The 22,811-nt window shown below is 42.9% G+C and overlaps 1 protein-coding gene across 1 annotated transcript in view; it reads right to left on the bottom strand.

Annotated features, from left to right (window-relative positions):
* Positions 1-10,158: 10,158 nt before the first annotated feature.
* The window catches only part of LOC146203527 (core histone macro-H2A.1-like), a 47,733-nt gene continuing 35,080 nt past the window's right edge, over positions 10,159-22,811 (bottom strand). The window contains exon 8 of the mRNA XM_084588826.1: positions 10,159-21,031. Coding sequence (XP_084444952.1) covers positions 20,866-21,031 — 166 coding nt within the window. The 3' untranslated portion in view covers positions 10,159-20,865. The remainder of the gene's footprint in view (positions 21,032-22,811) is intronic.

Genomic DNA, 22,811 nt, shown 5'->3' on the forward strand with positions numbered 1-22,811 from the left:
AGCTGCGACATTGCAAAGTCACCGATATATACCTATTTATTGTTTTTTCTTTCACGACCTTATAGGCAGCAACATTCGGAGACTCACAAAAATACTGCAGCAGCACTAAACACTATAGCAGCATTTCACCGTAAGACTACACTCATCAACAAATAGCGCTCTTGAATTTATTCATTATAAGGATTGCTTAGGTGCTACATAATTTTTTTTTCTCTTTTCCTGAATGCTATAATGAAAAGAAATGGTGCTCGCTCTTGTGAAGAGATTTGATGTTCATTTTTTCAAGCTTTAATGTAGTTGGTGAGTCAGAAAAGCAGGAGCAGCGAAAAAGGGCCTCTAACTTTTTCGCTGAAAATTCTCATTCTCGAAAAGACGCTCGACCAACTCTGCTTTTTCTTTTTTTTTTTTGCAGTCCAACTCGTCAAGTGAATGCGAACATTTTTATGTTCCTTTAGCAGGTCCAGATCTTTCCGCGCAGCAAGGCTCGTTATGTCAGTAGTCCAATCTGCCCACAATTGCCTGCCACACAATCCCCGCGTGCCAAGGCGCTCATTTTACCACACGTGTACATTTTCCTGTTAAGACCTTTCACACTTTCCCTTAATAAAAATTAATCGCGTACTTCAACAGCACGCACATGCGAATTCCACGGAAAAAGAAGACTAAATTTTTACACATCGTGCCAGTCGCACGATGTGTTGTCGGCTGCCACTTGTTGTGCTTGGTCTTTACTGTCCAAAGCAGGCTTCTCTTGGGGTCTCCCGGGATCTGCAACAATATCCATTCATTTATGGGGTGGTTGGTGCACTGCGGCACGCAACAACCTGGCATTTTTCGATGCGTCCCCCGTCAGGACCAAGAGAAAAGGCAACGAAGCAAACGCACGTGTGACGGCTGCTGCGCTGCCGTGTGAAAGGGCATGAAAATGGTCGCAGGCGGACTCCCAAGGGCGGTGAGGCGACACTTGCCCTCCCGAAGGGTGGCTTCACCCTAGCAGAGGGCACGCGTATCGAGGCACCCGTAGCGACCAAAAGAGCCCACTATTTCGATGAGAAAGCAAGGTCCTCGGACCTTGGAACAAGTGCAGGCCGAAAGCAGCGATGCCAGCGCTCTCAAGCTATGTATAATGCATTGGCTCTAGCTGGAACCATCTAGGAATTGTTCTGAAGGCAATCTGACCAGTAAAGATTTGAAGTTGCAACCAGCTGACAACTGTTCCACAAACCAGTTAGACTAGTTAAGATTTTAACCAAGGAATCAACTAAACCAAAGTTCGCTGCATTGTCCACTACGCTTGTGTAAAGCCTCCATACGGATAGCTTTCAAAAGTGCAAGGAGCCATTCAGCCACTTTCACCAGGTAGCACTGGCTCTCAAAGTAGATGAGGTCCCTGCTCTTTCCCAGTGTGCACAAAGTTGCTGGCATTGAAGCGATTTAATCTCTAGGCAATACAAATCTAGGCCAGGTAAGCATGGGGTGAACCAGTGCTGGTGAGTACCTAGCTTTTTTTTTAGGGGAGGAGGAAAAGGGGTAGAAGGAGTCTTGACAGTGGCATTTCTCTGGCTGAGCAACTAGTCCACAGAGGAGATGCAATGAACCTTGTTCTTGGTAACACTTAGTGCAATCTGAGGTGCGACCACTGCCTTATACCGATTTTCCTCACTTGTCTTATGACAATCCGGCAGCTGCAAGCTGGCTTCGTGTTCTACCGCATGTATGATGGTCATCTAGGATGAAGAGAGAATAACCCATAGTTGCTAAAGGTAACAAACTGGATTCCCCTGCTACGCTTGTTAAAGGCGTGCACGGGCTAAGACTTTGAGCATGAGCCCGGCCCGGCCTGACACTGAAAGGGCCTGAGCTCAGCCCGGCGCTCAAGACCTGGGATGCTATAACTACAGTTGAAGCAATGATATAGAAAAAAAAATGTGGGGGTTTAAGCATGGCTTGAACCTTGTGATAAAGCGAAAGCTGTGAGCGTTGCAGTTACAGCCTATGCACACCGCCTTTTCATACCGCATTTTTTAAAATTTTTAAATTGGGTTTTGGAGAAAAGAAGGGGCCTTATACTTTTGGGTGGACACCATGGAATGGTGGACACCTACACCTAACCAGGTCAAGGTTCTGTTTTCATTATGTTTCTTGTAAACTGGTTTATAAAAAAGGAAAACAGTATCTGTCAGTCTTCTCGCGGACACCTGACCCCCACAATAACGGGTGGGAGTAAAAGCAGAAAGAGCGAAAGAGATCCCGTAGTGGAGGGCTACACAGCAATTTTGGCCACCTGGGAGCCTTCAACATGTGCTGACATTGTAAAACACAGGACTGCCTCTCCGTTTGTTACGTTTTGGGGAAAGGAAGGTGCAGTATACTTTTGGGTGGACACCACACAATTGTGGAACCCACATTTATTTAGGTCAAGGTCACTTCAATGTCAAATTTGGTGCTACGCAAAGAGCGGCTTTACCTAGCGTAGTGAAGCTTTTGCTGCGATAACTTCAGGATGGTGAGTTTATGTAATACCTTGAAATGTTCTCACCAAGATGACAAATTTGTTGAATATATAAAGGCGCAGCACACACACACAAAATTATATCATTCAAACTTATTATGCAAAAACAAGTTATGCATTGATGAAAGCTTGAGGCATTTGCGGCACTCCTGGATGATGAATCCGGTAGCACTGAAGTTTCTTTAAATGCTATAAACTGTGGCTGGAATTACTAATACATTCCTAGCAAGGAAAGCAAGTTTTGGGTGCGACTTTGCATATCTAAAAGTGTGCTAGTTCTAAATCTAAACAAGGGGTTAATTCTGTGGCAAGTACTCGGTGAGCTTGGTTGGCTCACCATGTGTCTTTCGCAGTGACGCCTTGCCGGCGGCAGTGGTGAGCCCCCACTGCATTGCCTGCAGTGATAAAAAGGAGGTAACCAAGTACTGCACATGCTTTGAGCTTTGTCCCACTTCAACTGAGATTATGTTGAGGCAGGAGCAAGTCACAACGGAGACGTGTAATAGGCTACAGTGCAAGGTGAATCTCGAAACAGATACCTAAACATCTGCACTGGTGTTACAGAAGCAGAGATGCGAAACTCGAAATTGGATAGCCCACAAGCGGCCACTCTGCTCTGTCAATGATGGCTAGCAAAGATCCGTTCACAGCGAGGAGGCATTAAGGAAAGGCGGGTCGATGCTGAGAAATAACTCGGAATTAGGCTATCATGTGGGGAGGACGTGGAAAAATGCTGTGCATTCTAGACGCCTATCGTGCCACGACCATATTCGCACTTTCGCAAAAAGTGCACTTGCTCGTGATCGGGGTGTTCGGCCCGGCCCATCCGGGACAAAAATACCTTGACCAGGGTCCAGCCCGAGGGCTTCTAAACGACCCGAGCCCGGCCCGCGGGCCAGGTACAGGCTCTAGGCCCAGCCCGAGCCCGTGCAGCTTTAACGTTTGTAGAAGGGGGCAGCAGAAAGTTAGGTGGGCAGACGAGGTTAAAGAATTCGCAGGGGTCAAGTGCATGCAGCTAGCACAAGAGCTGGTTAACTGGAAGGGTATGGGAGAGGCCTTTGTCCTGCAGTGGGTATAGTCCATCTGATGATGACGATGATGGTGGTGGCAGAATGCTGTACAAATTTTGCATGTACAGCTGTGCAGATTCAGAAATTTGAAAGGAAAGCATTTTTAAGATTGGCTATAAAGTAACTGCCACATGTCACAGGTTATGCTGCATACAAAATTGAGACTATCTTGCCGCCACGCCTTGAGGAACAGACGTGACGATGTGTCGGTATGTGCCAAGGAGAACTTGCCAACTCACTGTGCTTCAGTTCACAGCATCTTGCAATTTTGTCCAACAGCACAGCTTTAGTGAAAGACAATTTTTTTTTCTGGCATGCAGATTAAATGATAGGGAGTTGATTGAGGCATTTTGAGTGCTACGTTGGTTCTTGTGGCACACAAGCAACTGAGGCTATCATATGCCAAACAAAAGGTTAAACAACTTCAAGACCACAGCCAGGCCCTTGTTGCAACATCACAAACAGAGATTAGCCTGCTTGAGTAAGATTCTGGGCCTTTGGATGAGTGCCACACCTGTACAAGTTTATACATGTTGATTTACATTATAAAGTGACCTGTTTTTGCAATTGCAAATTATTAATAAAACACAAGTTCAATGCCAGTCCTACTCCCATATTTCTTGTCTATCATCATTTTGCACTGTTAGTTTGAACTTCTTTTCAGTTGAGACTACTACTTTCATGTTAACCTGGACGCCAGATGAAAACTTCCTACACTACAGCAAATTGGTATCAAAACAATGCTTGAGTGTTTACAAATGTCCTCTAACACATACGTTGTAGTGGTCTTTGGAAAATTAGTGCTACAATAACTTGGCAAAATTACACCACCACTGTGCTTTTAATACGTCAGTCCAACACATTCCCACAGACATTGCAATCACAGCAAATACAATTGAGACTTTCGTTTCAGCTGGCAGTGATAGACTCAAATTATCATGGCGTGATTGAATATTACAAAGTGCCACAAATGCTTAGAAAGGATGCAAACTTCAAGTCCCATTTTGTACAATTCTCTTTTGTGATAAACAAGCACTTCTCAATGATGCATTCTTTTTGGCCAGAGTCAGACAAACTGTACACAATGATTCACTTGAAACATCATAAGCAATCACTATTAATCACGCCACATGATTCACTATGTGCTGCAAAATATTGCAATTAATGAAATATCGCACAAAGACCATCACAAACTTCAAGTTGCACACTTCCCCTATTCGTGACATGGATCAAGCGACAAGAATCTCTAATATTGCACGTCACAAATACAAACACTGCAAAGTGTGGTGAAAAATTTCCTAACACTCGGAAGTTTAATAACCATGAGAAAAGGTTTCATAACACAGAAATTGCAACAACAAGTTAAGAAAAATCTTACACTTAAATAGCAGTGACAAAACAAGCGTAACAATATGAGAAAAGGATGCATACAAAAACAAGTTTACCTTCGTGCACAGATGCAAGAATAGTGGGAGCCACATATCCATATTGAGCAAGACAAAAGCAAAGTACATGTGGTATTTTTGCAAGTGTTGATAAATGGAATGGCGCTTCAGGCAGTGAAGAGCTATATAAAGCTAAAGATAAAAAAACCTGCCATTGCGGCATTCTTGAAGGGCACCCAGAAAAATGCCAGCAACATTTTGGCAGGTCACCACTATTAACAGACCATTCTTTAGATGCCAAAATAATTTTTAAAATATTATTGTTTTCAAGTGGATCACTTTCTCATGTTATTTAGCTACCTTTAAAAGCATACAAATCTGAGAACTACCCTTAAGCTTGGAGGTGTATTTCATATCTTATTTCTTTCATCGTCACCTTTTTTGCATTATGCTACAAAGCCACAGACTTCCTGTTCACTCATCATTTCTGCTGCCTAAGCACTCCCTCAACTAAGCATAAGCCAAGCCAATCTGATTCAATGTACATATTGTTTTACTAACCATTGATACTGAAGTGCTAGACAGGCACTGCCAATAATCTAGACAAGAAATACTGGCTGATTAAACAAAAAATATCCTAAAACTGCTAGTAACTAGTACATGAATGCTGCCATATGAATCGCCCTCTCGCACCAAAAATAGGCACAGCCATAAAAAAAAAAGAAGAGAAAAATGTTGAAAACTATGCCTCAAAGGTTGTCACGTCCAACTTAACAATCTAATCACAGATGGCCATCATCACATGCATGAAATGCAGGATAGGAAGTACTATGGGAGACTACGACTATGATGAAGATGACTATGAAAATGACTATCAATACTGGAGCCTACTAATTAGAAAGGTTATTTGAGAACAGCTGCCACCACAGTAGTATGCATAGTGCCATTACAATAAATAAAGTCTTTATATCACGTATCTGCTCTTAACTTGGAGTTCTGAAACACAAAGTAAAATAGATAATTTCTGTCGACACTGGATAAAAAGAATACAGCAACCTAACTTGGTAGAAAGGCTTCCTCTTCAGTAAATAGACCCTTCATTTTTTGGTAGCTTTTCTGATAAAGACGGTCTCTCAGTACATGGTCTCTCAAAGTTTGATAAACATTCTGCTCTCTCTTCGGCTTAGGCAGCAAAGTCAAATTCTTAAGGGTGTCCTGCACCAACCAACCAAGACGGAAGCAGAGACACACTCGAAGAAAAAAAAAAAAAAGACTGTGAGCATCACGTGAAAAGCATTTCCTCACATTCATAATAATGCTTACAAAAACAAAAGCAAACACAAAGCAATAGCACAGTGGAGTCTGATTATGCAAAGCCCAAATATTTCAATGATGCTGTGCATTCAACAAATAAAAGGGCTTGTTTTTTTTTTTTCATAGCCATAGTAGAAGAGCCTAACTAAACACATCTCCACTGCACTGAAACCAACCAAGGTGGTTCTGAAAACATTTCTACCTATAAAGTCGAAATCAGTTATACTGAACTCGAGGGAACCAGGAAACAGTTTCATACATAAATAATTTGATATATAAAAACAGCAATAGATAAGCCTACCATAACCTAGAAACAAGAATATGTTGTATCCATGCTAGAAGTGGACTGCACGCTGAGCATTGGTAGACCTAATCTGCTTTGCATTGAAGCTGTAACAGACAATTCTTTGGAGCTAGCCACTGCCTATCATAAGACGTCTGATCCAGTTACCAGTACACTATAAGTACAGCAGCTTCTCATTAAAATCAACATACAGTTGGCTCCCACAATGCCTTCGGCAGTTAAAGCACGCCAGGCAAGGGCCACCACTAGGATTTAGACTGTTTAGTTTCAGCACACAATGGCGTGTGGCATGAAAAATGAGTACGAGAGATGGAACGTCACCTTCAGGCACATGCCATGTTCGCCTTTTCGCATAGTTTCACAGTACTAGCGCTGCTAGTAGGTGCCCAACTTTATGCAGCCAATCTGCCTTCACAAGCAAAAAGTGATCGAAGGATATTGTTAGGAGAAGCACCACTTGCTGGTGCATGCCATACAGTTCGATGTATGGAATAATGGGCAAAATTGTAGTGAAATATACTGTGCGACTTTTCTGCACTTTTACACGAAATTTTTAAGGAAATAATCTGTGAGCTTCTCCTGTGTGCTTGTCCTGCTGGTTTCTTCTCTATGTCTACGTTCCGTTTGCGCCCTCTTATATATCATGAATCGCTTTCAACTAGCCCAACTTTCCATTCTGCTGCTCATTATAGGCAATAAATCGAGATATCAAGGTTCGGTACATCCAGGCTCGACTGTGACAAGGACATTTGTAGAGAGAGCTTTTCGCTTGGAATAATGTCATTTATGCACATTCTTTTGTATGTTCCAACGCACCAAAATTGTGAAAAGGCAGCTGAGCAATCTAGCATGGCCCAGTGAAAACAGCGCTGAATCATAACGCTCACCACACATGAAGGAAGGAACTCTACAAAAACTAAAGCAAAGAACAAGCATGTGTACATGCCTTGTTCCCATCCATGCTGTTGCCCTCAAATGAAATCATGCACAGAAGTCCCGAACATTAGGGCCATGAATCAGGCAGTCATTTCATCAGGCCCAACTTCCTGCTCTTAACAGGTCACAGTAGAGAGTAAAATGATAATCAACCCCACTCAGGTATAAAAGGCAATGCAGTCACAAGCATTGCTGTGAGATAGATGCTAAAAGCATGAGTAAACATATCAAGCACTGCTAGCTGCGACATTATATTAACATTCCATACAAACTGACAAAGAAGTCTGGTTAGACATTTACGGTAATGTCACCAGTTGACTTTTCAGACTCGAAAGGAATCATTCTGAATCAAAATAACTGAGTCTGAAAAATCATAACAAGACAGATGGAAAAGAAAAAAAAAAACACTTGAACTTATCCAGTGGGCGCAGGAGATGGAAAATAATTTTCTTTACATGCTCCGATGCTTCCGTGTGATCCCATCATTGGATATCAGCATGCAGAACCACCAACAGGCTTTGCAATGCTTAGAGTGGAAACCAACCTAACACCAGGGATGAATTATCGTTTGCAGCCTGCAATGAGAAGAATCCTGAAATAATACGAATTTCATCACCCATGTATAACATGACTGGTTGATTGATCGACTGACTGATCACATAAACAAATGAACAATCTATCAATCTCAAGTGGAGAGAGGGCAGACATGCTTTGCTGGCAGAAAAGGTCTGCATGGGGGCTTATGCAAGAAAAAAGTTGTCAATGAAATAGAAAACTAAAACAACTACCACAACCCCAATTTCTTTGTCATATGATGATCAGTTTTCATCACATATCATCCTTGCTGGCCCATACCTCTGATTTTGGTATCGTCTCGGCTGTGTCTTGACTTTTTACATTTACTTCTTGCATTTCAACAGTGTGTTGGAAAGTTCCTGTCTACTCTGCAGGTAGTGTATTACAACAATGGCTGCCCAGGGATTGCACTTGTAGATGCAAATCATGGCTGAAGCCGGCAGAACCCTTCTGACTAGCACAAGCAGAAACAACAGAGACTTCAGCATGCTCCTCTCTCCCTACCTTATGGGGCAATAAATCTGCCCCAACAGGCACTATTTAGCTTTGAAAAATAGATTTGCAGCAGTCTTACGTCACTCAATAATGCTGGCCTACCTTGCCTAACGTTAATGATGAAGTAGAGCACATGTTCTGTTTCACTCTGAACAGCTTATATGCCAAAAGTAACCAGGCTGCATGTTTTGCGTCTTGCTTGTATACTAGAGCCAACATGTATTCCCAGAGGATCACAACTTGTTGAGAAGTGAGGACAGCAGCTCATCTTTAATTTGCACAGATTTACAGCTTAAGAAGTGTATAAATTCTCTGCTACCCGACTGAGAAGCGGAACACGCAGCCTGGTTACTTTTGGCAAAGGCGGTGCATTCTTTCTTTTTCAAGTAGTAGCTATGTAAGAAATGCTGAAGACCACGCTGCATGTAAACTTCTCTTCTGTCCGTTATCCCGCTCTCTCCTGGTTCATCGTATAATATCTGAAAAATAAGCTGTCACGTCAGTATGTTTTTAAAAGTGACAGCCTGTGAAAATTAATTAGTACAACTCCTGATAAACAGCATAAAAGGACAATAGTAGCACGAACGAGTACCCTCTTGATAAAATGTCAATATTTTGTGATAATATGTATTAATGTCCACAAAGAAATAAGAGGATTCATACACCTTGTTTGCACACCAGCTGGTGCATCAATGTGCATTCTGTACAATAGCACAGATGCTTTGTAACACACTGGCAAAAGTAGATGGAGGAGGAGTGGTGAGATGCACAGCAGCCATAGTGTCTCCAGCCCATAGCATCAGGACGACAAAGAAACCAAGTGCAATATCCTATGTGCCCCAGCCATACATTTCAAGATTACGAGCAGAGAAAATGATCTGGATGTCAAGTTCTTAAATATAAGGAATAGGAGCCTTATTAAGCACCAACCTTCAAGGGAGCGCTCACTTATCGTGAGCATGGTGCTGCCAGTGTACCGCATGCCGAGGACAACAGTTCAGTTCAGTAAAGTTGCTGGAATACACAATGAAGAGAGTTGGACCCCAGAAGAATTCCTCAGCCACTCAGAAATTTACCGAAGCTGTAGGAAAGGAACCCCTTTTAAGTAGAGGCTGCAATTTTTGGTTCAAACTAACAAAACAAGCAATAAAAGTACGTCCTTTCTTGAAAAGTTTCAGCTTACAAGGGTGACTGTCGTTAGGCCACAGCTAGCTGGCCATTGAGTACAAGCTAATACAGTGAAATCTTGTAGATGCAATCCCGCCTAATACAATTATCAGCATAATACAATGTTATTTTTTTTCATTCCCTGCCAGCGCTCAATAGAGGCAATGCATTTCCGTACAGCTAATACGATTTAATGTTTAAGTGAGTTTGGATAACACGATCGCAAACATTTATGAAAAACTCGCATGGTTTCAAATTTCCCTTCAAGAGGTCAAGAAACGGTGCTAGCAGGCGAGAAGGGGGCATTGTAACTGCAGTAACTGAAACGCCCGTGGCCAATGTTTCAGTACTGTTCGCTTGCGTAATGACTCCCTCCCCCCCATCCCTTTTGTCCTTGAGAAATGTTTTTTTTTTTCAAGTTCTCATAGCGGCCTCCTTATTTTTCATGCCCTCGCTGTCGCATTCCACAGCGCTGACCTTGGCCTCAGTTAAGATGCTGCCTTCCGATAACATCTCCACGTGTTTATCTTTTGAGGAGATCTCCTGTGGAGATGACGTTCTCGGAAAAGTTGGCAGAGCGCCGAATTTTGACACTCATCGCGACTGACTCTGTCATGGGTGCAGAGTTAAGCGATAAAACTCTGATTTGTTCCTACGAGTTTCAGAAAAGCTCTATTCTGGACACCGAGAAACAAATTCCACCACAAAAAGACAGGTTATTCAAGGCACGGTAATAAAAGTAAGTTGTGTGCCAAGTGTGCTTCATTTGCGACCTTTTGGGGCTTGTTTCAGATATGATTTTTGGATAATGAGTAAGTTTCCACTCCTGTGAAAATCGTATCGATGAGATTCCACTGTATTCAGTAACATGAGAACATAAACAAAATGCAAAAGCCAAGGAAGCAGTGAAACAATGAAATAGCTAAATTAAGTAGTGAAACTGTGCGTTTCGACTCATTACTGCGTGACTTCGGACACATGCCAGTGCAGACCGGCAAGCTCTCCCCTGTCGTCAAATGTTACCTGATAGAATAGCGCTGTCTGCCCATTTTGGGCCACTAGCTGGCCAAGTGGGCCTTTCCACTGCAAGTAAGAGCACTATGTTTACGATTGTGAAAAGCCATGGTAATGCAAAACCATGCATAGCTGTCATGAAAACGTGGCACATTCTGGCTTTCGCAATGGCTCATTGGCAGTTCCATCACCGCCGTCATATTGTGCCCTACATGTAGCGCACCCCTCTCGCCCTTCCTGGGTTTCTTCTGGAGTGTTCTTCTGAAGCGTTTGCTATTTTAATAGTGAACAACGCATGCACATTTATTAGAACCATACAAAGTGGAAATGAAGGTGACTAGTTAGAAAGGCATGGTTTCATTTGCCTAAGCATGGCAAGTATATACTATGCATATAGCCTGCCCATTGCTTTCGTATGTTTGATTTTCATCTGGCTGCTTTGCACAACGCAGTTATGCACAACATAAACTTCTATTCGGATTTTTGTCTTATGACCCAATCACTTAACTCCTGCACTTACTTTCATAGTGATAGCACCTCCTCCTGCAAGCAACACAGGTATGTCGATTATTAGCAAATCAACTGCTCATCCTAACAAACAGATCAAGGTAAGCTCTAAATCACTTCAGGCCAAACAGGGATACCACAGATATAACACTGCAGAAAAACAATACTAATTCTTCAGTACCAAATGTTGGTAAAGAAAAAAAAAAAGTTGTGTTCTGAAACACACCCTAAAATGAGCCTGCCAAATTATCAAAAATAAAAGCGAAGAAGTCGACTTCCTATTTATGAGTCAAAAATCAGCTTCAATCAGTGAGGAAAAAAAAAAATAATAATCCAATGGAGCAGGTTACTGCGCACTTTGCTGGAAGTGAGCTTTTGGGCAAGATACTCGTAGTTTAGTACTGTGCTCCTGTAGTTCAGCTGTACGAGGCCAGATAGGCAAAAGGAGTTCCAGCTGACACTGCAGCAAACTGAAGTAAGGTACTCTTGCAGGAATGTGAGCAATGGAACCTGCGATCGAAGAAGTAAGATGTCAAGAGTGGTGAAAAAGTACTTGTTTCTCAATCTTTTTAGAGTTGGTCCAATGTTTCAGGGAATCTCCCAAGGTGGAGCAGATTTGTAATAAGGAAACAATTACTTATTAGCATCCACCCAAATGTAGCCACACAGCTACAAAGGAAAGCTATACAGCCTTTCTTTGCAGCTATACAGAAACCGCACATCACCTTAACACATACTAGCTGTAGAGCGACTGCCCCAATGTGGCAGTGGTCCTGGTTTTGAACCCTCATTAGGACAAGTTCTGTAGAAGATATAATAAGAACAGGCCATCAGCTAATTACACAGCATGATGCTACGCTTTCTAATTTGGTGACAGGAATGATGACAGCTCCCGACCAACATTTCGGAAGAACAGAACTGTTTAACGCAGCTTGAAAGATGAAAATAAGTCAGGGAAAAGCCTCAAAGAAAAGCACGGGCACAACACCATCAACCCCTGCAGAAGTGGAGGGCTTGGCACTGTAGGTCACAGGGTGAAAAGGCTATGAATGCAAAAGCTTTTTGGCATCACATGCACTCAGGAAGAGTACAGTTGTGGTCATCACATGCCAACTCATAGCCATCAGCTCAAACATTTAAAGAAGCCCCCTTTCATTCCAATTCCACTTCGTTTGGTGTACAGTATATATGCGGTTTAACATTCCAAAGCGACAACGGCTATGAGGAACACTAAAGAGGAGGGTTCTGGATCAATTTTGACCCAAAATTCTTTGGAGTGCACAGACGTCGCCCAGTACATGGGCACCTTGTGTTTTGCCTCCATCAAAACGCAGACATAGCGGCCAGGATCGAACCTAGACCCTCAGGCTCTGAAGTTGAGCGCATTAATTTGAAACCCCTTTCTCGAAGTTTTTAAACTTCATAGTAGCAATGTTCCACCATACAAATGAAACGAAACCTTGGATATTGGTGGCAATATTGCAGTTGGCATAAATGATGCCTGGAAAATCCAGTAACCAAAAATTGCACGTCTAAAATTTCAGCGACCTTCACAGACATGTTAACACAGTTAGAAGTGTGAAATGCCATGCTACAGCCCGAAAAGCCAAGTGCACACTATCTTTATCAACATCAAAGTACATGCATCACTATCATCCAGCCCACATTTTTCCCCCCCTTCCTAATACATAAATGTACAGACTACAGTACCAAAGTCCTGGTGCAAGTCAAGTTATATGGTAAAACATGATAATAATTTGGCTTTCACATTTCAAAAAAGGGAGAGAAACCTCAGTTTTCAATCTCAGATAGCCATCAGACTATAGAAGATAATACAAAAATCCTTTGGGGCATGACAACAATCCATCAATCTGCTACTACATGTCATATTCATAAGCTTAACACTGGTATGACATTATGTGACTACTATCAAGTGGCAGTCAAAATGGCACTTTAGCACCAGCGATAGATGATGCAGTAGCATTGTGTCAAACAATGGGCTGCAGCACTATGACATTACAGTGTCAAGTCAGTGTACAGCATCACACACACAATGGGTGCACTAGATAGTACCAGACACACTGCACAGCATTCAGTCAACGGGTGCAGCCAGCGTTGCTTTTGACAGAAGGCATGGTTCCTCACATCCAACCTTTATAATATGAATACTTATACTGACTGACAGAAATGGTGCATGTATTTAACCCTTTAATGGTCAAACTGTTTAAAAAAAGAAAAAGCTTGCCCAGATGGTCAAATTATATATTTCTTTTGCTGATTTTGAATCAACAAAATGAGTGCAGATGGGGAAAGTTTATTTAAAAGGGAAAAAGAAAACGATGGACAGTATTTTGATTACACCATCAATCAGAAGTGCAAAGCTGCTCAATAAGAAGTATGGTAGAAGCTGGAACCTGCAGAATGTAGCTCTTCATTAGAAGATAAGCTGTTGTCATCCAAAGACCAGCTGCCTCCCGATTCAGACTACGAAGAAAAACCCAAGTCAAAAGAGGCATCGCTGTCAGTTTCAAGAGCAGACACTGCGTGTGGCCACAACGGCACGTTTCCAGGTGTCTGAAGAACTCTCAAGGAAGCTTAGCAGACACAGAGTGCAATAATATCCCATGAGCATTGATAATAAACAGACCCCAAACAGTACCGATAAAGAAAAATCAACATTCACAGGCCTCTGCAGGAGAAATAGAAATCAACCTCCATGCATCTCCATTGCAATCACACGGAAAAACCGAAGCCATGAACGCATGTCCCTGTAATGCATGTGGCACACTAAAAGTGACAATCAGTTCTTTCTCTGCCAGATGGGTACCAGAGGCAACTTTTCTAAAGTTTCTTGCAAGTTCTAGAAGGAGGCAGCACCTCACAGTGAGCGTGTATATTCAGTAGGGTGCGAAATTACAAAATGGAACATTGCCAATGTCCCTGAATGACACCTACCACATTAGATGTATGGAAAAAAATCATCAAATCATTCATACTTATTCAGATGCTCAAATTCACCTAGCTAAAAAGTTCCAAGCTTCAATTACCTTCATGTGGACTAGTTAGCTGATCATCATGGGTTATTAGGCAGCACAAAAGGTGTGGAAACGACAGTGAAAAAGCACAGATGACACGACAGGGGCAGCATCTATCCTGTCGAGTTTTTTTACTGTCATCCCTATTTTTCTCACACTACCTAAAATATCAAACTTCATAACTAACATTTACTAGCACAATGAATGCATCTGCTGTTCTGCCAGTCAAAACATAATTTTGCAGTCAGATACAACTCAAGCCTGCAGTGACCACCACACAGAATCCTTCTATGATGAAAACATAGCTCCCTGTTAAAGCTTTTCTTGTTATCTTGTCACCTAAACAAAAAGCTAAGCATCAGATAAAATTGCAAGCTAAAAATTTTGCCACCTCTGGCTATTCTGATGTAGTAGGACATCCAAAAGCTGATTTCATTTAGTGCTGTGACTGATTAGCAGTGTAGCGCATGACACTGCTGACCATGCAGAACATGAGCCATTGTCACTAATTGCTGTTTTTTTAATTTATACCCTAATATAGCATAAAAGAACTGGCATCTATTTTCATCCTGCAAGCGCTTATGCAGAAATTGCCAAAATGTGGTGCCAGCAAGGTGTGCATACATTCACACATGCTTTAAGTTGGGAAGGAGACAAATAGGTGCTGAATTAATTAGCACTTTGGATGACAGGCCAGAAATATAATAGCTGCTGGAGACATTTTATGACACACAGTACAACTATGCTAATGATGCCTTCTTCCATTAAAGCCCCCAATTCCCATAGAGTTTCTCACTGGGGAAAGCTGGGGGCGCTGCACTCCAGCCACCATGCTAAGAATCACGGGGCCAGTGTGCTACTTGGTACGGGACAGACTCCTTTTTTCTGGAACACAGAATGGCGTTACTAAGATCTCTCCTGCTCATCATCATCATCATATTGAGGCATGAACACAGAGCGTAGAACTGTAGTAGTGAAGGTGAGAAGCGGACGGCACCAATAAAACGGTTTCTGTTTTCCGAAATGCCACTAAAGAACTTCCTCAAGTAATTGAGCAACTATATATATTTTCAAAGCATCTTTTTTTTTTTTTTTCAAAGTGTGCCAACAAGTGTGAAATATTGGTTTTCATGCTGCTCAATATTTAGCCAATAGGAGAGAGAGGCATCGCTTATTTTGAACAAAATTTACACTTACATGCTGTTTCGCTCGCTTTTTGCAATTTATAGCCACAGAATTGAATGTTGGGAAATTTTTATTGTAGAACAATGTTTATTCTTGCATTAATTTTGGCCAAAAGTTGCAGTTCTGCACACGGTAGCTCTCCGCCCCATGATACTTTGAGCACCCATGGTGGCTGAAGTGGTCGTCGGGAAGCTCCATGCAAACTCCCATAGACAGCAGCACAACTTTTCTTCTACGTAGAAGTAAGAAACTCTATGCCAACTCCTATCACAAAGAGGCTACATAACTATGCAGCAGTGTCTCAATGCTGTTTGACATGTCTGAGTTTGTTGCTCACGACAGGAAAAATGACACAAATGTTGCCATAATGCTAGCCTGCTGCACAAGAGCAAGAACACTATGCACCTGCACTAATGACACGCTTCTTATAGAGTTACGCAGCCCGCCAGTGCACTAGGCAATAGCAGACTACAGCTCCTTAGCCTAAGTTGTTCAGAATTAGCCCCTGCTTGTCATTGAAGTGCCTACCTAGTTACCAAAACACCATCAATGCAACAAGCTCATCACGGACACCGGAACACAATTAACTTTCTCTCCGGTGTCATTCTGTGCAGAAATGTGAGAAAGGGCACAGAGTGAGGGAGTACTTTTTATGTATGTAAAAGTAAAAATGCAATACAAAAGGAAATTTACCTCACTCCTTCTCCCCCGCACGGACAGCTGCAGGCTGCACTATGACGCACCGCTATTAAGTGGACCCTTTTTACTGCGAATTGTGTGCCAAAACAAACTGTAATATGTGCATCTCTTCAACCTTAATGTGGAGTGAAGCTTTGTTTCACTTAAGCAATCCATTAATATCAGCTTATCTGATAGTGCATTCCCTCAGCTTTCAAATGGCATGCACTATCACGCCAGTCTTTCATATGAAGAACACTTTTTAAATCCTTCTTCCCCAGAATGTGGACATGACCCAAAGCAGTTATACATCACTTTTTGTTAATTTGCTTATTTTTATGCCTGTTTTAAAATTTCTTTTTTACTCATGCAATATTCACTTTCGGTTTTCTAGCTTTCTTACTGGTATGCTTTCTTAATGCTGTCTTGCTTCAGCTTGCACTCACAGCTACACAAGATAGCAAGTCGGCATGCAAACCAAGTAATTTAAGCCAGCTAGTGCCCATGAATAACATTGGCAAGCGTGAATACTATTCACATAGTGGCAGAAATGTGGAAAACATGTAAGTGTGCAAAGAGTTAAAAGACACTCCTGAACTGTTCTGCCTATCTACCCTAATATATTTGGATACATGATAGGTCTAAAGAAAGCTACTCTTAACTTGCAGGTTAAGTGCAGCAGCACAGAAAGCACACACAAGAAAACAAAGAAACAGGCTGCATTGACGCAGACAATGAAAAACAGTATAATCAAAGAATATTCAGGTATGATGATCCTGTTCCCAAAACTCTAAAAGCAATAAAATTTTACTTTAGCTAGAATGCCTCTCAATGTGCTGAACGTGTCGTAGGACTACAGTAGCCAACCCGTTTTTCAGACTAACATAATTCTGATTTCATTCAGGAATCGTCATGCACCCCATAGGAATCTGTATATTTTCATAACAGATATTTTGGCCTCTGTGGAGTCCAAAAGTTAGGTTTCACCCTCTCATCTCGAAACTGAAGACTGAGGTGGCAGTGCCTGCCTGCTCAGCACTGTCAGGTGCTCATATGATGTCACATAACATGACAACCAGTCAGTCTGCAGTCATGTCACCTACCAACTTTGCTCACAATGCCAATGACAGATTTACTGGAGAACGCAGCCTTCAACATTATTATATTAAAACTGTGTGTAACAAGCTACTTCTAAATTCCAATGATGCTTCGACAACACTGCACTTAGCGACTCAACGCGACCGTTGAAGGTAACTGAACACAACATTTATGTCCTTTTTTTTTGCACAGATAGATGTTTGGACCGCAGTGCGGGTAAATGGGATCTGACCGCAACTTCCCTGCATTTAATATCACACGCTCACTGAGTATGGCATCTAAACTTGTCATGTCGACAGCGTGACAAAACATGAATAAATGCATGCGTTCATTTTTTACCTATTTGTCTCGTGACTAAAGCAACCACAAGGATTAAGAGCCACAATCGAAAATTCAATGCAGAAGTGCAACGCTATCCTGCTGGATGGATCTAGTAGTAGTAACAGACACAGTTGAAGGGTGGTTGCCATGAGAGCCACCCCGGGCAACTCTTGCTGCAGAAGGGTGTGACAAGAATGGAGGAATGCATAAAAAGAGGGTGGATAATATGGAAGAAAGAGGAATATCATGGTGAAGTTATGGAGAAAGCGGAGGTATCTGCAACTGGAGGATGGTGCCATGGGAACCAGTGAGAAAGCGGGTGCCATGTGAGGAGGAGTGTTGTGATCGTTTTTGACATATAGCCAACTAAAGCAATACCATGTGCCGAACACAAGGTTATACTGGGAGGAGGCGGGTATGGCGAAAGTGAGCAATGCCCAACCTGAGAGTGGTTGCCATGGAAATAATCTCAAAAGAAGTAACCATAGAAGGATGAGGAGTATGGTGAGAGCAGAGGAATGTGGCAGTCTGCGGTGGCTGCTTAGGAATTCACATATCAAGAATAAGCTCAGTGGCAGTAGCACCATGCACCTGGAATGGCATAATGGAAAGGAGCACAAGGCAAAGGAAGGAGTGTGTGAGGAAGACTAAAAAGAGTGCTCTATAACTGCACATTTTTGTATGTACGTTGCTCTGAAGTTCTTTACCCGAGTACTATATAATGCAAAGTGGAAATATATCAAAAGTTGTTGCTGAATCTCATCGTTACAAACTGGTAGCCAGGTTGATTTTTTTTTTTTTTTTTTTTTTTTTGCTGGAATTTTGTATTGCAGCTATTTCACCTCATAGGCAGCATCATGTTAAGAAACAGCAATGCACCATGCATCCAAAGCCAAAATGATGTGATGTCAAAGTCAAAACTTTCAAGAACATGGCTGAACCCGCTGGATTGAATGCAGTCCAGCAGTGGCAAGATTATGTGCTTTTATTCAAGAGGATAACAATTTAAAAATAAATTGTTTTTACTTTTTTGCACACAATTTCTTTTCAAACATAGTTACTGAAGATGGCAAAATAGGCACACAGTGGTGCGCCAAATTTTTTTGTTATAAAAGTTGCACTGCTGTACAAGACACACCATAGAAAAACTGAGAGAAAAAAAGCAATTCATACACCAGAAAATATGGTAGAAATGTAGCACAAGGTAAGCTCTAAGTGCAGCCCCCTGTTGGTCTGATAGGGGCTACCCATGTAAGCCTTGGAGGGGGTTTGCAACAGGTGCCCTTGTCAGCCCCAGTCGGCTGCCTACATAAGCCCAAATCAATCCCATTAGGGACCGACAGAGCCCACATTCATGGCGCATGCGCCCTCAGATTCTCTACAAGGGTCCCCAGCAGGAAGCATGTGGGCACGCCAATCCTGCAGCGCCACCATGGCCGATGTGGGACCCCAAGCGGATTCAAGTAAGCGACCCGATTTGGGCTTGAAGGGGTTTTTTCAACATGGAGCTCACATTAGCGCTGCATCTACACTCAAGTACCTAACAAGGGACCTATACGGGCTATACACAGATATGTGGTCAGACCTAACCCAAACAATGCCAATATGGGACCCACATAGAGTGAACATGGGTAAGCCCCATTCGGGCTGCCCCCCATGTGGTTGACGTAGGTATGAGAAGGGCTGCCCCAGCCCCACTTTCCCCTGTGGGACACGCAGGGGCCTGCATTGTGTGCTACTTCGAAATTAAAGCTGGTGCATTCTCCTGATATCTCCTGTCTGTATGTGCACATTTAGCTAGAAGCTTAAGCTAGCTCACTCAGCTTGCTCAACAGTACTGGTGATGAAAAAAACTTTGGATTCTTATCACTCAATGGTACTGCTAAGGCTTAAGCCTTGAAGTGGGTGTCACACTATGAACTAGTAAGCAGTGAAAGTAGAGAAAAATCAGTACACTAACAGAAAGCTTTCACGTATGAACTGCATAACGGGCAGCAAAGAACTAAAAACCACTGGCAAAGACAAAGCAGATGAATTTGTATGAGCAGAGTCCAATGTAAAAAGTGTGCACAGCTTGAATGATTCAGCTCACCATATGAGAGACTGCCAATTTTTGGCAGCATGGCTTCAGCTGGTTGGCAGTGGTGGCAACAAGCCACAGACGAAAAGCAACTGACACATATTAAGCTAAAAAAGAAGGTGCTTGGTGCACTCCGAGTGAGAACCTAAAATGCATGTGGTCACAATAACAACACAATGCTTACTGCACACACTATCATGAAACATCAATGCTCCACAATTTCTACAAAGCTGATGATACCTTCCCTTCATTACTCTCTAATAAGCAATGAGAGCTTGTAAAAGACAAGCATGCACGGAGCTTACAAAAATGGTCATGGTGAGATGTGCTTCTTCAGAATTTGATGGTGAATTCCCCTCGCAGAACAAGAGCAGATCGCACGCTCCACGACAGAGCACCTGAATCCAGCAGACAGCATGCATTCCGACTCTGCGTTTGGAACACTTGTGCTTTGACCAGAGCAAGTGGCACCCGCTAACTGAGAGAGTTAAAACCCATCATTCTTTGAGCATTTATACATGTGTTTCATCTGTTTTCAAATCTGCAATGCATCTATGTTGCTCCCAGTGCTTCTTGAGATGGAGTTGACATCAATAGTCTAAGCAATTATTTCATTCATGTTCACATGAGTGACATGAATGAAAGCGGGCACCCACGAGAGTTCTTCGGCACATTTTTCAAATAAAACAATGTCACAATGCAATTTCCATCTACCAAAGCAGAGCAGTAATTGAATGGCTTCGAGTTTACGAAATACAAGCACATAAAGAGTTTCCGCGCACAGTTCTGCAGTTGCTCTCTGAGCTGAGGCTCCGACTTGGTGTCACCAAGAGTGAAAGCCAGTTCATGGTGGGATTGCATCCATAGCGACAGCAAGTACTGATAATCTGCTACAAAGTGCAGAGGGGCAGAGCCAGTACGCCACGTTAACTTCCAGCCGGCTACGCTGGTTAGAGCGACTTTGGCTCGGCGGTTGATCTCCACCTGTGTTTGGAAGACGCGATCCGTGTTCCGGATCTGCGTTTGGAATACAGATGCTCAGAAAAGAGCAGAAAACGTTAAGTGCTCCAGCTCTGCGATTGGAATTCACCATGAGTTTTTCAGCCCCCACAATTTCGAACTGCTGCAGATATACCAAAATACCTGCATGGCAACCACCCCCAGGAGTTATGATGGCAATGGAGTGGTCTAAGAGTCGAGTTTTGCCAGTTCACTGGTGTAGACACCAATGCTCTCCATGTCAGACAGGACAAAGTAGATCTGCTTGAGTGAGCTTGACATGACATTGACGAAGTAGTTGGAAATGGCTCGCAGCACCGTCTGTGCTGCCTGCTGCTTCTGCGATGGTGAGGTGCTGCAAGCAAAAAATAGGTATTCTAATAACACAGGCTACTGAAAGAGAGCACAAGGTGCTCACATTCATTCCTCTCTGCATGCACTGCCCGACCTTAACGGGATCCCTTTAGAGCAAACTGAAGTTGGCCCGTATAGAAAGATTACAGCATTTGACAATAAAGAGGTAACCCCATCAAAAACAGAGCTTTCAAACAAATTACAATGTCACCATCACCGGCTGATTTTGCAAGTGAACTATGTGAACCAACACCAAAATTGTGATGCAGCTCCCAGAAGCCATGCTACAGTGCCATTCTGGCACTTCAAAATCATGGCAGCTAGTCCAACTCAGTGTAGGCACAAGTTTGCATCAAGTGACAGAAAAACTTATTCTCACGTTTTGTCAGCTAAAAACGGGTTTTGCGCTGCTGGACAAGCATTAAGATGCCCAGAATAGCTCTGAGTCAGCAAAACAATTTTACTGAGAACAATAGGGAATATTCAAAATGCCAAGTGTTCTGACAACACTGATAATGAACATAATGATGTCCGGGGAACAGTTGTATTTTCGCTGTTGGGTGCTGTGCTACGAGGTTGAACATGCACCACCTCAGAAGGATATCAGCTCTCAATCCTGTAGCAGCCACCTCCTCAGTATGCTTCCCAAGTTGACTGATGCAACACTAGCAGCGTTTTGCACGCACAATCATTCATCCGGCAGGCAGCCGCGGAATGTCCACTGCTCTTGTCAAGGCTTCCTCTGCATCAAAGTGCACGCCAAGGAAATTGATCTCGGTGAATATACCATATTTTCGCGCTTCAAAGCACCCCCCCCCCCCCCCCCCCCCCCCCCCTTTCATATTTTTGTCAAAAAAGTTTGGAAAAAAATTGCGCATGCGAAGCTAAGCCCTCCATTTTGTCCGAGGAAGTATGCGTAGCCAAGACCGCCAATTGCGTTTGCTCACTCTTTCGTCAAGCTGCAGCTCCGCAGCTGTCGGAGTCCCGAAGTGATTCGCCATGCGCGCCGCAATCTTCGGCTCCTTGTGCGTGGCCTTCGCGATCAGCTCCAGCAGCTGCTGGAGCTGATGCCGATCGCGGAAACTACGCTATGCGTTGTTGTGTCCCGGCAATGCACGACAGATAGTGGCACAGAGCTCCAAATTGGTACCTCATGGTGAGAGATGTGTGGATGTGTCATCATTATCAACTGATCGAAAGCCACCCCGATAACTCCATCAGCGTGTTGCTGGTGTTGCCTCGTAGGCCTAGTCTGAGCGGCCTTTGGCAGGCTTCGAAGATATTCGAGGGCATCACGGCTGCATGCTGCTTTGTTTGGTGTTTGTTGTTTGACAGCCTTGATGATGGTTTCCAGCATTGGACTACACAAAAACGGGCGCATGCAGATTGAAAAATTCTCGGTAAAAATTTTCTACAGCATTTCTACTAAAACCACTATGGAATCAAACATTTTAGACATCAATCTTTCAATTGTGCGGGAAAAAATTCCAGACCTAAATTCCAGTGTTCTGTCCTTTTAAGCCAGACAGAAAAGGGCTGTGGCTGCGGATAATCCTAACCATTAATACAAACGCACTAAGTGTGGTTATACTGAAAAAAAAAATTTGAGGGGCATTAAACTAGTAATGGCTCCCGTCTGCAGCTCCCCTTGTGGATCCTCGTTTGCGTACATGCACTTTTGCTCCTCACCTAAACCTTAATTCCTTGATTTCCAGTTTTTACGTCAGCAATAGAGTCATAGAATATCAAGGTATTGTGTGTTGTGTGTTGTGTTTATTTAT

Source organism: Amblyomma maculatum, chromosome 1 (assembly GCF_055883805.1).
Source record: "Amblyomma maculatum isolate TAMU_Amacu chromosome 1, ASM5588380v1, whole genome shotgun sequence".
Lineage (NCBI taxonomy): Eukaryota > Metazoa > Arthropoda > Arachnida > Ixodida > Ixodidae > Amblyomma > Amblyomma maculatum.